This window comes from Hirundo rustica, chromosome Z (assembly GCF_015227805.2).
Source record: "Hirundo rustica isolate bHirRus1 chromosome Z, bHirRus1.pri.v3, whole genome shotgun sequence".
Classification (NCBI taxonomy): Eukaryota; Metazoa; Chordata; class Aves; order Passeriformes; family Hirundinidae; genus Hirundo; species Hirundo rustica.
In genome coordinates, this window is record NC_053488.1 from 65,427,839 (window position 1) to 65,442,111 (window position 14,273).

The 14,273-nt window shown below is 39.8% G+C and overlaps 1 protein-coding gene across 5 annotated transcripts in view; it reads left to right on the forward strand.

Moving 5' to 3' along the window:
* Positions 1-14,273, forward strand: part of ECPAS (Ecm29 proteasome adaptor and scaffold) — a 63,723-nt gene that overhangs the window by 33,198 nt on the left and 16,252 nt on the right. For all 5 annotated transcript variants that reach the window (XM_040089295.2, XM_040089294.2, XM_040089297.2 and 2 more), the window contains 13 exons: positions 302-467; positions 873-1,045; positions 1,533-1,634; positions 3,457-3,580; positions 5,137-5,282; positions 6,289-6,343; positions 7,096-7,210; positions 8,134-8,199; positions 8,421-8,538; positions 10,292-10,459; positions 11,326-11,405; positions 12,143-12,248; positions 12,864-12,911. In XM_040089295.2, coding sequence (XP_039945229.1) covers positions 302-467; positions 873-1,045; positions 1,533-1,634; positions 3,457-3,580; positions 5,137-5,282; positions 6,289-6,343; positions 7,096-7,210; positions 8,134-8,199; positions 8,421-8,538; positions 10,292-10,459; positions 11,326-11,405; positions 12,143-12,248; positions 12,864-12,911 — 1,467 coding nt within the window. The remainder of the gene's footprint in view (positions 1-301; positions 468-872; positions 1,046-1,532; positions 1,635-3,456; positions 3,581-5,136; positions 5,283-6,288; positions 6,344-7,095; positions 7,211-8,133; positions 8,200-8,420; positions 8,539-10,291; positions 10,460-11,325; positions 11,406-12,142; positions 12,249-12,863; positions 12,912-14,273) is intronic.

Below are 14,273 nucleotides of genomic sequence, written 5' to 3' on the forward strand. Positions count from 1 at the left end.
TGGCGTTTTTTTAAGTCTAGCTACCAGAGGGTAGCTTTAGGAATGTGAGTGCTGGTGATAAATTACTGATCTGTCTTTCTAGATCTCTTTTAAGTTTTGTTAATTAATCTTAAAGAGCTCCATTCATCAGAGAGCACTGACAATATTAAACTCTCTGTTGTTTTATTATGTGTTAGAGCTCTGCGTTCTTCAGAGTGTCTTCTGATGTGGCTTATCCATATGTGTTTTTGAATCGGTGCTTTGTGCAAAGTGTTACGTACTTTGAAAATGAGATTTTTTGCACTGTTGGTGTTGTCTGTAGAGCCCGGAGGTCCAACATGGATCCTTGTTGGCTTTGGGATTTACAGTAGGAAGGTACTTGGCCAAAGGGAAAGTCAGAACAATGGAGCTACATGACATAGAACAACCAAACACTTCAGTCATGCCGGAACAAGAACAACTTATAAAGTCGACAACAGAGACAATAGGTAACCTCCTGCTTTAGGCTTTGCTGCATGTAACAGTTGTTTTTTTTAATCCACCCCAGGCTGAGGATTTTTCTGAGATACTCAGCCCATAGGAAGTGTAATCTTGAGTTCAGTTTTTGTGATAGAATTTACAGCTTGTAAGAATGTAATCTGATTAGACGCATGGACATTTCAACAAAACCTAGGTGGACTTTGTAACTTGCAGCCCAACACAACACAATCAGGAGTGGTGTCATTCCTCTCAATGTCTCCTTTCACTTTCATTTTTTTCTAACATAATGCTTCCTACCAGCTGTAGAGGAGATTAATGCTTTGCTTCTTGCATGGGTAAAATACAAGTGCCTGCCCACTGCTAAATAATAATAATACAAAATCTGAATCATCCTGGTTTGCGTTTCTCTGTAGGTTCTTTTCTGGACAGTACCTCTCCCTTCCTTGTGGTGGGTGCTTGTATGGCTCTTGGGGAGATCGCCAGGAATGGCCCCTTGCCGATCCCCAACGAAGGAGCAGGATTTACAAAGCTGCAGCTTGTTGAAAACCTACTTGCCCGAATCCCTTCCAGCAAGGAGGCAAATAAGGCAAGATTTTTGTAGTGTTCTTATGATTCCTATTAGTTTTTTGGATGCATACTAGGTGTGCATTATTACCTGCCAAACTCAGCCTCATTTTTTAAAGTAATTTGGCTTTTTGTTGGCTTTAGTGAGTTGGGTGGGGCCAGGGTCTTTGTAATATTGTTTAGCACTTATCACTTGTGCTTTCTATAGTCATAACTAGGGGAGTAAGAGATGCAAATGTGAATGGTCTTAATTTTAATTATCTTTAAGTATCTTCTTTTACCTGCACATAATCCTCAGAAGGTAACAGGACATTTGTTCTGATCTGCTTTGGGAAAGAGGTGCACTGATTGATCTAATTAGCTGCTTGTTTGTACATCTGATACCACGAGTGAACGTCTGATACCACTGAGTGAAACTTCAGCAAGGGTGAAAAATACTGGGTTTAACGTGGATCTTCTGGACTTACAGAAGGAAGGTTATATGATGGTGTTATTTTTTTGTACTTAAGATGAAGGAACGAGCAATACAAACATTAGGTTACTTGCCAGTGGGAGATGAAGATTTTCCCCACCAGAAGCTACTGCTGCAGGGTTTAATGGATTCTGTGGAGGTGAGACACTATCAATGTATTATCCTTTATTTTACAATATAGAGTATATCTATAAATATGTGTGTATATTTAGATATATGCACACACACAAGAGTATTTATCTTTGAATGTTTTTTTATGTATTTGTAGAGCCGGATTTACGAAGGGAGTTGATTTTTTTGTAATCGTGCTTCTGGGTTTTTTGAAACTGCCTTGAAATAGAGAGTAGAGGTAGACTTGGATCTGGTAAAAAGGTTTTATGCCACAGTTTAAAAACTTGCTAGTCCAGGTCTCTGCCTCAGTCTGAGACAAAACCTCATTCCCCTTCAGGTGGCTTATGGATTCTTTTTTTTCCTATACTGTGTGAATAAAATCTGCAGAGCTTATATTAATGAAGCCTTAAAGCCTGTACTTTGGCCATCAAAAGTACCCTGATAGTAGGTAATATAAATACCTCTGAATTACGTCAGCTAATGCAACACACTTCAATTAGACATTTATGGGAATACATGTATCTCTTGTCCATCTAAATGCATCATTGACGTGTACTGCATTCTTTCACAGTACTTCAGAGCTTCTATACATATTGCAATATGCCAGATAACAAAATTAAGTAGAAGAAATTTTTTAGTGTCCTTAATTTCCAGCTTGTTTTACCTTTCTTCTTTGCTGATACTGACATAGGATTCTGCATTGTAGAAGTGGCTGTTGAGTATCAGACAGGCATGCTTTGCTGAGTCCTCCAATTCTGATGTGATCAAACAAGAAAGAGTCATAGAATTATAGAATGGTTTGGGTTGGAAGGGACCTTAAAGATCATCTCATTCCAGCCCCTGTGCTGTGGGCAGGAACTCTTCACACTACACCAAGTTGCTCAAAGCCCAATCCAGTCTGACCTTGAACACTTCCAAGGTTGGGGCATCTGTGGGTGACCTCTTCCAGTGCCTCACCACCTTCACAGTAAAGAATTTCTTCCTAAGATTTCATCTAAGCCTACTCTCAGTTTGAAGCCATTAACCACTTGTCCTATCACTATACTTAAAATACTGAGAATACTGTGTACACAAACATCAAAGGATGTTTTTGTGTGCCATTTTTCTCCTGTAACTGCATGGGGCCATTACAACTTTCTTTATAAAATGTGTACTTGAAAAAAACTGTTTATCTTAGATTGCAGGAAACTAAGGGCTTAATTCTCCAAGAGCCTGAGCATTTTGTCCTTCTGGAGCATAAGGAGAGCTATCTAGAAGATACTCAGTGGTTATGGAAACCAGGTCTTACAACATAGAATTCATCATAAGTACAAACAAGAAAGTGGCATATCCTGTTCCTGAAGGCTCAGAGAATAGTGTAAGGAGGACAGGGAAGCAAAACAAGTACCATCTGAATTCTTTTAATGTGAAAAAGAGTTTCTGCATCTTTTAAGAGATCAGCTTCTGGATGGAGTTACAGGGGACTCTTTCCCTATTATGGTAAAGCGGTAGTAATTTTCACTAATCGCTATCACGTCATTTTAACTTTCTTTTATTTTCATTCAGTTGAATTATTTATTTTTACCAAGTTGAACTTCAGAGAATAGTAAATACTTTGTCAAAGTATGCTTTAAAAAAATATAGACGTTTTAGCTTTTATCATTCAATTCAGACAGTTTGGCATTGTTTCATTTCTCTCAACTTCAGTAGGTCTGAGCTGCCACGTGGTCTCAGAAGCTCACCAGAAGAGTGATCTTACTGTGCTGAACATTGGGACTGGGAAAGAGGCTGTGGTTTTGTGGATTAAGTGCCAGAAGTTTTGGTGTGTGCTTAGTTAATACTGTCAGTGATGCTCTGTTGTGTTTTTTCAGGCCAAACAGATAGAGCTGCAGTTCACTGTTGGTGAAGCTATTACCAGTGCTGCAGTTGGAACCAGCTCAGTGGCTGCACGGGATGCATGGATGGTCACAGAGGAGGAATATATACCTCCTTCAGGTAGGCCTTCCTAATGTAGGGGCTGGCTTGGGAAATGTCTGGACTAGCACTTGGGTCCAAGCTACGTCTCTGTGGTGTTTGGTTTGTAACAAAGCATGCAAGAGAGGTTTTGTGTTTGTGGTTATAGATAAGTTGTTTTTCCTCTTCAGGTCCATCTGCTCAGAGGGCAGAAGACTTTATTCATGGGCTGTTTAAACAGCTTCTTATGTAATTCATTGCCACTTGACTCTGTATTTGTTTGGGTTTATTTTTTTGTTTGCCATGTTGAGTTAGTTTGGCATTTTAAATATACAGATCTTTTAAAATATCATTTTGAAGCGTGAGCAGGAAAATAGTATTATAAAATCAAATTGCAAGTGTTTTCCAAGAACTTCAAGTGATACAATTAAGTGAAATTTATGTGCAGTAAGTGCAGAAATTCTGTTTAAGGACTAAGATTCTCTACCCCTTGAAATAAAAGTGTGACAAAAGGCTAGCTTCAAATCAGGCAACTGTAAATATCAGTCTCAGACCTGCAAACACATGTTTTAATTTTGTGAGAGTGGTCTTAGATGTGTAGTGTACACAAAACCGAGCATGTGTGTCCTGGTTTAAAAACAAATTTGGGAGAAAACCCCTGTATAGGATCCCTCTGGGGAGCAAACCCAAGTGGCCCCTCCCTCCAACCAGTCCGGCAAAGAACTTCCTCGGAGAAAAGTGGAATTACTTAACAAACAAAGTGCATACAAGTATAAAGAATGAATAATATGAAACAATAAAACCTCTCCTTCTGAAGTGAGATGGCAAATTGAGAAAGTCCTTGCCATGGGTGTAGCTTGGCTCTCTCTCAGTCTCTCCTCAGTCCCAGTCTCTCTGGCGTTGCTGGAAAATGCCGAGCTCCAGGCCCCGGTGGGCCGCAGGTGCAGCCCCCAGTGCTTCCCTGGGTTTTCAGTCCAGAGCAGGTTTAAACAGTTCCAAGAAAAAGGAAAAAAACAGTCCAGGGAACTTCTCTGCCCTAGCTAGCTGAAACTAACTAAAAGCAAAACAAGATCTCTGTCCTGCAGTCTCTCCAAGCCTCCGCCGAACACGCTGTCCGCAGAAGAATGTGGAGGAGTCAGGCAGTTTTCTCAAAACAAACTCAGTGCTTCTCCTTGCTCTTAGAACCAGTCTTAAAGGCACAGGACTCAATATACAGCACAGACAGAACAGACGATTGGGGATACAAGCATCATAAAGTTACCCTAGGACAATGTGGTTGAAATTGAACCTTGCCATTGCTCCAGAATCTACAAGTCCTAATAAAAAAGAAAAAAAGTTTTGCCCTGAGTCTTAGGCAATGTGAACAGTACTTCTTCTTGGCCACTGCCTCTGAAACATGTTCATGAAGGGTTTGGAGGATTCTGTATTTCTATTATTTATTCTACTGTTATTACTTTCCCAGTGACTTCCTAAATAAGCAGAAATTAAGGTGTCACCTGAGTACTCTTTGAGTTGATTAGGTTTTTCATTATTTTCATTTAAATGGGTGTGGACAGTTCTCAAAGTTCTTCACCTCTACCTTTATTTTTTTCATATAGATTTAAAAGTGAATGATGTGGTGCCCTGGGTCCTAGACCTTGTTTTGAACAAGCATATCATCAGTCCCAACCCACATGTGAGGCAGGCCGCTTGCATCTGGCTTCTATCTTTGGTGAAGAAGCTGAGCACCCACAAAGCAATTAAGGTAAAAAATATGCCTTTTCCTAACACTGACTCCTTGTCCCTATTTTTGCTTCCCCTTCACTTCTGTTGCCTCTTTTCTCTCTGTGCTGGGACAGTCTTTACTGAGGGCTTTTTGAGACATGGCCTATCTTTTGTTTCTAGGGGAACAGACTATCTGGCAGATGAACAAGGGTGTTGGTCACCTTTGTAAACATCTGACATGCATCCAAAGTCAGAGTAAGCTGTCAGAGTAAATAGCTGTCGTAAGATGAAGTAGCACTACATCTTCTCTTGGAAAGAAGAGTTTGGTATCTGTGTAGTGTTTAGAATTTATATTGAGAATATATTTAAGACAGGTCTAGAAGGGGTAAGAAGAAGGAGGACATTATTTGTTTCATGGTGTTTACCTTTGGTACGTAGTAGCAGTTACTGTGTGCTTCACATACTGTGTTTTTGGTATGCTTTATGAACCTTATAGTTAAAAGGCTTGCCCGTAGTGAGAGAATGTGAAAAGTCCTATACAAGGACTGAATAAAACATTCCCAACCAAAATGTTTTCTCTCTGCGTAGAGGGACCAAGTAACCATTTTGTACTCTCCAGGTGTTGATAAAGAGCTTTGGGATAAGCTGCTTAGCAAATGTAAGCTTTTGTATAAAAACATTGCCACATACTGCACTCATCTAAACAATTCACCTTGTAGGGAGGTGGCAAAACTCACAAGTCTGGGGATAAAGAAAGCCCCATCTGGCTGCAAGCTGGATTTACGATGCATTGCTGCCTTGTATTAAACAAGGAAAATGAAATATATGGTATACTAATGGCTTGGTATATGTACATGGTGGGCTGGACAATTAACTGTTATGTTCTGTGAATGGCAGTCAGGCTACTAGTTGCCTGTCTGGAAAGGGCAGTTCTTGTCATAAGTAGCTCAAATGGACAACTCCATTGATACAGTAGCCTCTGTTAGAAACTTACCTGGAGACCAAACGAAGGATTCAAAATAATGTCCTTTTTTCTCACCTTACAGTCTCATCTCAAGGATATTCAAAGTGCATTTGTTTCAATTTTGTCAGATAGTGATGGTAAGTACTGTTGCATCTTAAAGAGTTATGTCTTTTTGTGGGCGTTCAGCAGACCAGAGGGAATCTTTCAACAGGCAGAAAGTCAATTACACTCTTTCAGTCAGCATTAAAAAATTACTTTAGAAACTTTCCACTTCTTATGTTAATAAGAATGATTTCTTTTCTAGGCATTTTGTGCAGAGATAAGAAGCACAGCATTTTTGTGCATTTGGCTAAAAAGAACACTCTATTTGCCCCTTCAGGCTGTAGTAACAGAAGTGGTGTTACTTCTGCTCTGTTTTGGGCAGCAGAATTTAGTCATTGCCACTTGAGTCATTGCAGAGTTCTTCAAGCTAGCACATTTTGGCTTACAGCTTTACCCATGGCAGCTAGTGGAAGGAGTGGTGTCCAGCACCCTGTGCACAGCTCACAGAAACTGAAGAGAGTATTACCACAAATGATTTCAGGTGCAACTAGCTTGTAAGAATACGTATGGCTCTTGGAACTCTTTCTGCTGTTCCACAACTTGCAGTAACAATACTTATATGAAGATGTCACCTAATTTGAAGGGGTTTAGGCCTTCAGAACAAATTGCGGCTTCAGAATGCAAAGTTTGTGTCATGACAGACTAGATTTGCTCTTAATGGAGAGCTGTGAAGTGCGGCACAGAGCTATTTGCTGCATCCTGATTTTGGTTGAACCTTGCTTTTGAAATTTGTGTACTGCTTAGTTACATGCTTATCTTGAATTTTGCTTGGTAAAATCTCTTGCAGAGCTTAGTCAAGATGTTGCTTCAAAAGGTCTTGGGCTGATATATGAACTAGGAAGTGAACATGACCAGCAAGAGCTAGTCACTACACTCGTTGATACCCTTATGACTGGAAGAAGGTACAGTGAGAGAGCACTCTGAATTATGTGTCTGGTGGGAATAGAAATGTTCCTCTTTTCTTGTGTGGAAAGAGATGTTTTTGGGCCAAGGGCAAGCCAGTGTCCATTCACAGAGAGTCAAACTGAGACATTTCTTAAATTAGCTTAGAGTATTTTGTGACTGAAGTTGTTCTGGTTTTGTTCCATTCAACAAAGCTTCAAAATAATATGTCAGTCCTGATTCAAGCAGTTCAAATGAGTTGGAATTTGGTTAGATTTGCTACTTGCTGCATTGTGTCGTTGCAGAGAACAATGACCACTTGCAGCAACTCTGCACATTGTGAATGTTGCAGAAGTGTGACTTGCTTGTGCTGAAAAGCACCTTTTGCTAAGGCAGCATCGTTAATGGTTGCTTGTTAGCTTTAGTATGAAAAATGCTGGTCTTAGAAGACTTGTGGCTAGACATCCTGTTAGTCAGTATTGGAAATGCTCTTTAATAGACCTCTCCTGACTAACCTGGTGTAGGTTTGGCCACTGGATGATAAAAACCTAGGCTTGGAGTGTAGGGATTCAGTGGTGGTAAGCAGGAAGAAATAAGATGAACGGAAATGGTATTCTTTCATTTTGAAGTAGAGATTTGCTGTCCATTATATGGCTCATGTCTGGACAGAACTAAAAAGTCATCATTCAGTATTTTGACTTTCTGCCTTTGCACAGGGAAACTCTCACTTGCTGCAGTGTATCCTTAACATTACATGTGGTACAGGTTAATGACATTCTTTGCAGTATGTGTAGCCTTGCACACCTATACGTTTTTTGTAGAAATGTAGCTGAAAAAAATGTGACCTTCCTGAGTTAATAAAGCAAAATTACCTCTTCTGTAGTGTGCAGTGTATTCAGTGGTAGAGTTTGGTAACACTAATATTGGACTTCTTTTCTATCAGAACCAAACATGAGATGACTGGAGAAACTGTGGTATTTCAGGGAGGTCTGAGTAAAACTCCAGATGGGTAAGTTTACTGGTAGTGTCTGACAGAGAAACTAAAAAACCTGCTTCCCGACCTTTTGTTCCTTCTTGTTCTCTAAGTTACCGTAACTATTTCTGTGTAATACAGATGTGGTACTCCCCTTTCTCTTCCTGCTTTGGGATGTGAGTTGAAAATAACTTTAGTTGTTGTAGCATTTGTCTGCCTAGAAATAGTAACACTGATTTCCCTTCTGCTTATCAAAGTCAAGGTCTTTCTACCTACAAGGAGCTTTGTTCACTGGCTAGTGACCTCAATCAGCCAGACCTGGTGTACAAATTCATGAATCTGGCCAACCATCATGCCATGTGGAATTCTCGGAAGGTAATGCTCTGGTTTCATACAACTTTCATTCCCGCTGTGAACTCTGGAAGCAAAAATCCATTTCTTTATTCCTGGTTACATAGCTGCAGGTAGAGGATGTTGATGCTTTGGTATCAGTCCAAGGCAAATTTAGCAAGCTGAGAAAAAAATTAAGGATTACATGAAATTCTTACAACAAAACCTTGGTATCAGAGTGTTCATATAATCCCACATTCCCTTCTGAATCAACTGACATCCTTTTATTTTTTGAGTGTGCTTAGAAAGACAGTCCTTAATGTGTGCAAACAGTGATAGTGTTTTGAAAACTGGATGAATTCTTGGATGCCAGAGAAAGTGATCTTTATTGTCTAAGGAGGCAGAGCAAAAAGTAATCAGCAAGTTGCTAAAAAGCACTGTTGTTGAAAGTATCCATTTTTAACTCAAGTTTTGATGTTTTAAAGCAGCTGGAAGCTTTAGCAAAGCCAAAATACTATTGGATCCACTTCCAGGTGAAAAAAAGAGCGTCATAAGTTTGAAGATTTAGCTGTACTATTTGATGTGGGGACTCTTCACTGGCTTTACAGAAGCATGGAAGGACTTGTTTTGAGTCTTAACAACACTGCTTAGTGCAAAAAACAAGTCCCAGCTTTAACACTCATCCAAAGTCTGACAATTTAGCACATATCTCAAGACCTCCCTCAGCACTGTGACTTCAGAAGCACAGGAGCATAGTTCCTGACTCTTGTGGAGTCTCTCCAGCCAGGAGGAATCAAGACAATCCACTCAGAAGGTGTGGGGTGAGCTTTGACATTGGAAGAATTTGCAGAATCTTTTAAGTTGAAGGGGACATTTGGAAATCTGTGCTCTAAATCCCCCCACAAGAGCTAAACAGAGCATGCTGTTCAGGGCCTTGGAGGCAATGCCTTGCTTTTCCTTATCCTTTCTGCAACTTCTTGCTTTTCGTGGTAGTGGTCCTAACTGAAAATACATATTTATTGCTGTTTTCTAGATTAACCCAAACAGCACATCCTGTCCTGTGAAGTCCCTAGTGTGGGGTTTTGAGTGGCAGCTTTTGACACTGCAAGTCAGAAAACATGCAGTCATTGAGGCAGTCACTGCACTGCCTTCATTGAGTAATTTCTTCTTGGGCTATCCTGCCAAATCCCATGGGACTTCACAGGCAAGCATCGCATCATTTCCACTGTGTTAGAAGTGACAGTAGAACTGACAGTGTTGCAGAAAGACAGGATCATCAAGGAATACTTAAGTTTAAAGTAAATATGGACAGATGCAAAATATAATCACCAGAAATTCCAGGTTTTAGAATTAAGGCAGAGTTATTTTGTTTTTACCTTTGCAGTTCCTAAGTTATTCAAGTTCTTCTAAATCAGCAGAATTTTAAGGAGGCAGTGGCCTATCCTCGCCAGTTTTGCCAAAAAATAATCTCTTTTGGAAGAACGTATTTAAATCTTAATGGTTTTAATTCACCAGTACTCCTTCTGCAAATGAGATCAATCAGTATCCTGAAATAAAGGTTGGAAGAAGGTTTTGAAGTAGTATGTTGTCTGGTGAGTGTGACTGTATGCTTCAGATCACTGTGGTACTGTAGCAGTGAGATTAACAGAGAGCTAATTCCAGTACCATTCTAGACCTTTTGATTTGGTCTAAATTTGAACCATGTCAGTCACTTTTGCCTCTGACTCTGGTTTGCCCATGAGCAATAACTGAGTAAGTGAACAGTGTTTCAACAAATACTATTTTGTTGTCATTTCAGGGAGCAGCTTTTGGTTTCAATGTGATAGCTGCCAAGGCTGGAGAGCAATTGGCTACATTTTTACCCCAGCTTCTTCCCCGGCTCTACCGTTACCAGTTTGACCCCAACCTGGGCATTCGACAGGCAATGACCAGCATTTGGAATGCGTTGGTCACTGACAAGTCAATGGTGAGTGACCAGCAAAGTGCAATGAGGGGCTTTGCTGCCAGCCAGCAGTGTACTGGAGATCCTCATGGGGCAGATGCATTTTGTGAAAGGAGGGGCAGTGCAGAAAGGGCTGAGGTATTTCACTGAAAATGAGATGTTTGAATCCATAGATGAGCTTAGAGCTTGCGCAGAGGTTTCACTGTGTCTCTTATATATGAAAGGGTATTGCAGACCTTGTTTGTGCAGCCAGCATTAAAATTTATTATTTACTTAAAAAGAGGTCCTTCCACTTTGATATTGCTTTGATACTGCTTATGAGAAACTTTTCAGGAATCCTTATGCCCTAAGATGCCTTCCTAAAGGAAGAGCATCTTAATGTAGATACTCAGTTTTTAAGTGGGAGGAAGCCCATGGTTGGAGGCTATTCCATCAGTTTGAGCAGAACTCCTCCCAGGGTTATTTCAGGAATAAGTGATATTCATAAGATTACCTTGCCCTGGTTCTGCAAGGCTTGGAATTTGGTTTGCATTTTTTTCTTCTCGGAAAGCTGATCTTAATGTGAAGTCATTCACTCTGATCCCCTATCAAAGCCCAACAGCTTTTTGAGTAAATACATGCTTAGTGTTGCATTTTAGCAGTTCAGCTGATAAAGGCCTTTACGGGGCTTTTCCTGTTGCATCTTTCACAATGTTAAGCACTTGAGCAATGCAGAGAAAAGCATGTCTAAAGCACAGTTGGAGAAAATTTGCACAGCACTGGCAAGCATTAGTTCATCTGTTGTGGCTGAAAGCAGGTTATATTGTCCAAAAGGCCTCTTTTTTTACAGAATACTGAACAAGGATGCATAGCTGTGCTTGTTTCATGATTTTTCCTTTTTATAATTATAGGTTGATAAGTACATGAAGGAAATTCTTGAGGATTTGATCAGTAGCCTAACCAACAGTCTTTGGAGGATCAGAGAATCCAGGTATTGCTAGGAAAAATATTGGATTTGTCTTTGAACTCAGTTCTTTTCTCTTGTTCACCATAACCTTGTTAACCTGAAGAAGTTGAGGGGGAAAAGAGGGCATATCTTTTCATCAGGTTGGAGCCCAGCCTTGTAGCCTGCCCTTGGAAGTATGATACAATCTTGAAGCTATTTGCCTGAAATTTTTTATTGCATGTAGTTTTATACTAAACATTTTCTGAAGAATGAGTTTTCTGGTTACTAGTTCTTGCCTACCTTTGAGTCTGAAATAATGCTTTCTCTTAGAAAACGTGGTCATTCTGACAATTGTGTACTTGGCAGCAGGATGCCATTTTTAATAAACTGCTTTTTGGTTTTAAATGGTTTGTAGCTATGCTGTATTGAAAACCTCCATTTTAATTTCAGTTCCATACTTTATACCATTTTGGTTTCTTCTTATTGTATGCTTAAACAAAATAAGATTAAAACAGTTTTGTCACTGGAATGTTTGCAGTAGCAATTTTCACCACAGCAGCCTTTTTCACCCTCTGTCACCTGTTTCAGGTTTAACCTGAACAACTGAGCATTTTTTTCTCTGCTAAAGATGACATTCTTATGACAGAGTAGATTTAGTGTTTGGAGAAAGTAAGGACTGTGAAACAGTTCTCATTTTTCTAGACTATTTATTAGTATATCTGTATATATACGCCTATATCAAGTAAGAACATCTTGAAAGAAATAAAATTCCCTGTTTGCAGTTGTCTGGCACTAAATGACTTACTAAGAGGAAGACCTTTGGATGACATCATAGACAAGCTTCCAGAGATATGGGAAGTCCTGTTCAGAGTCCAAGATGACATTAAGGTAATGGAACTGAGAACTGAATGGAAATCTTCAACAAACAGTACAGTGATCAAGCTCTGAGGTGTTTAAAGAGAGATTCTCTGACATGTCAGCTTGAAGCCAATGGGAGTTTTGAGTATTGAGCAGACTAGAAATTCATGCTCCTTGAAAGTAAAATTTCCATGCCACCTTGGGAATTCTCTTTGTGTTTGAAGTATTGGGTTTTGTTCCTGCTGTGCTTATTCTAGATGATTTGAGATTTTTCCTTGATATAAAAGAATTCCTGAGTAGTTGCTTAACTTCTGAATATAGAAATATTTATTATGGGTTGCTAGTGTGCTGAGTTGATAGATGATAATATATATGGTGTGCTGAGCTTGGATGTGCGAGGTCAGAGTCTTTGGGTCCTTTGAGGTTTCAGCTCTGTCAGTATATTGATTGTACCAGATACTCAGATGAACCAAAACCAGAATATCTTATAATGTTCTAATAATTTCCTCAAAAGATATTGCTACTTTATATTAAGTATTAGACATGAAGGTAGCATTGCCTGTTCTAGAGTTAATGCTTACCAATTAATATTAATCATTCTAGAAGAGTAAAAATAACAGAAATAATTGTTGACTTTGTTTTTAGGAGACTGTGCGAAAGGCAGCGGAACTAGCCCTAAAAACTTTAAGCAAGGTAAAACTCTGCAATATTGTCCTATGCTCATGTAGACAAGACATGTATGGTTTTTACGTCAGGAGTGACCATAGACTATATTTACTATAGACTGTTGTCTTCAGATGATATCTAGTGTAAGATCCAATTGTGAGAGACTGAGCAGCCTCCTAGAAAGCAATTATAATAAGCATCACCATATACTCCCCTGTACTTTTATTGATGCTAGTGAAGTCCTGCTGATTGAGGGTAATGCGATGTTAAGGACTATACAAGCAAAGCAGAGGAAGGATATAATAAACTGTGATTTTTGTCTCCAGTGTTGTTTTTTCCTAACCTGGAGGTGGAATTTAAGTAAACTTAATTCGGCAGTTTACCAGGACTGACTGATCAAGTTGACCAAGCCTGGTGATAAGTCACTGGTATGATGGAGTAATGGAGTAATTGTGTATGGACTTTTCTGTGATGCCGTTACTGACATGGTTTTTAGGGTGTAGTACACGTATGTCACTTGATATTTTGTTTGGTAATCCTCTAAAAAAGTCACATTGGTGGCAGTGTATCTAAAGTATTGTATTTGAAATCACAGTCTTCATAGTGCATGATGTTTTAATGCTACAAGTGAGGATCTAGTCCCAAAATGTTGTTGTGAAATGTTGCAGTTGCAGAATCTACTCTTGTCTGGGACTGTCGTGGGCTTTCCCCGACATTCAGGTGGTTTTAGAGTCTTTTCGCCCTCTGCAAAGCTCTGAGCCAAATGGGTGAAAGAGACAGAGTCTTCAAGTTCTGATTTTTCAAGGTTGCATGCTTCGTTTATTTTTCTTATCTTACAATTTTCTCAGTGCCCGACAAAGATGTTTGCAGCTGCCTGGACATCTGACGACTCCTCCCAAACTGGGCTGTCGTTATCTTTTATACTAATTGCTACGTATTTTTTATTTATCATTTCTTGCTAATGCCTATTACTAATACTAAACAGGTCATTTCTACCTTGACCCAATCCCCATTAAACTACTTTGTGCCAACGTCACTGCTGAAATGGAATGAGGAAAGAAGAAAGAAGAAGCAGGAGACAACGCCCCAAATTCTCCATCTTGCCCCCATTCACTTCAATGCTATAAATATAAATTTACTGTTTTTTCACCCTGTGATAAGCTAAACTACAATCTTTCACACTCCTGTGGCCTGCAACCCCTCTCGCAGTGCAGGAAGCCTCTCCCATGGACTGAGATCAAAGCCAGTGTCCCTCTGAGTTCTGGGCTGGGGTCCCAGACCCCTCTGTCCAGGTCTCTGACCCTCCAGGGCAGCCAAAGGAATGCCCTGGACTCCAACATGGAACTTGCTGCTTTGCTGTGTGGAATGGTTGAGTCCCTGTGGCTGAGA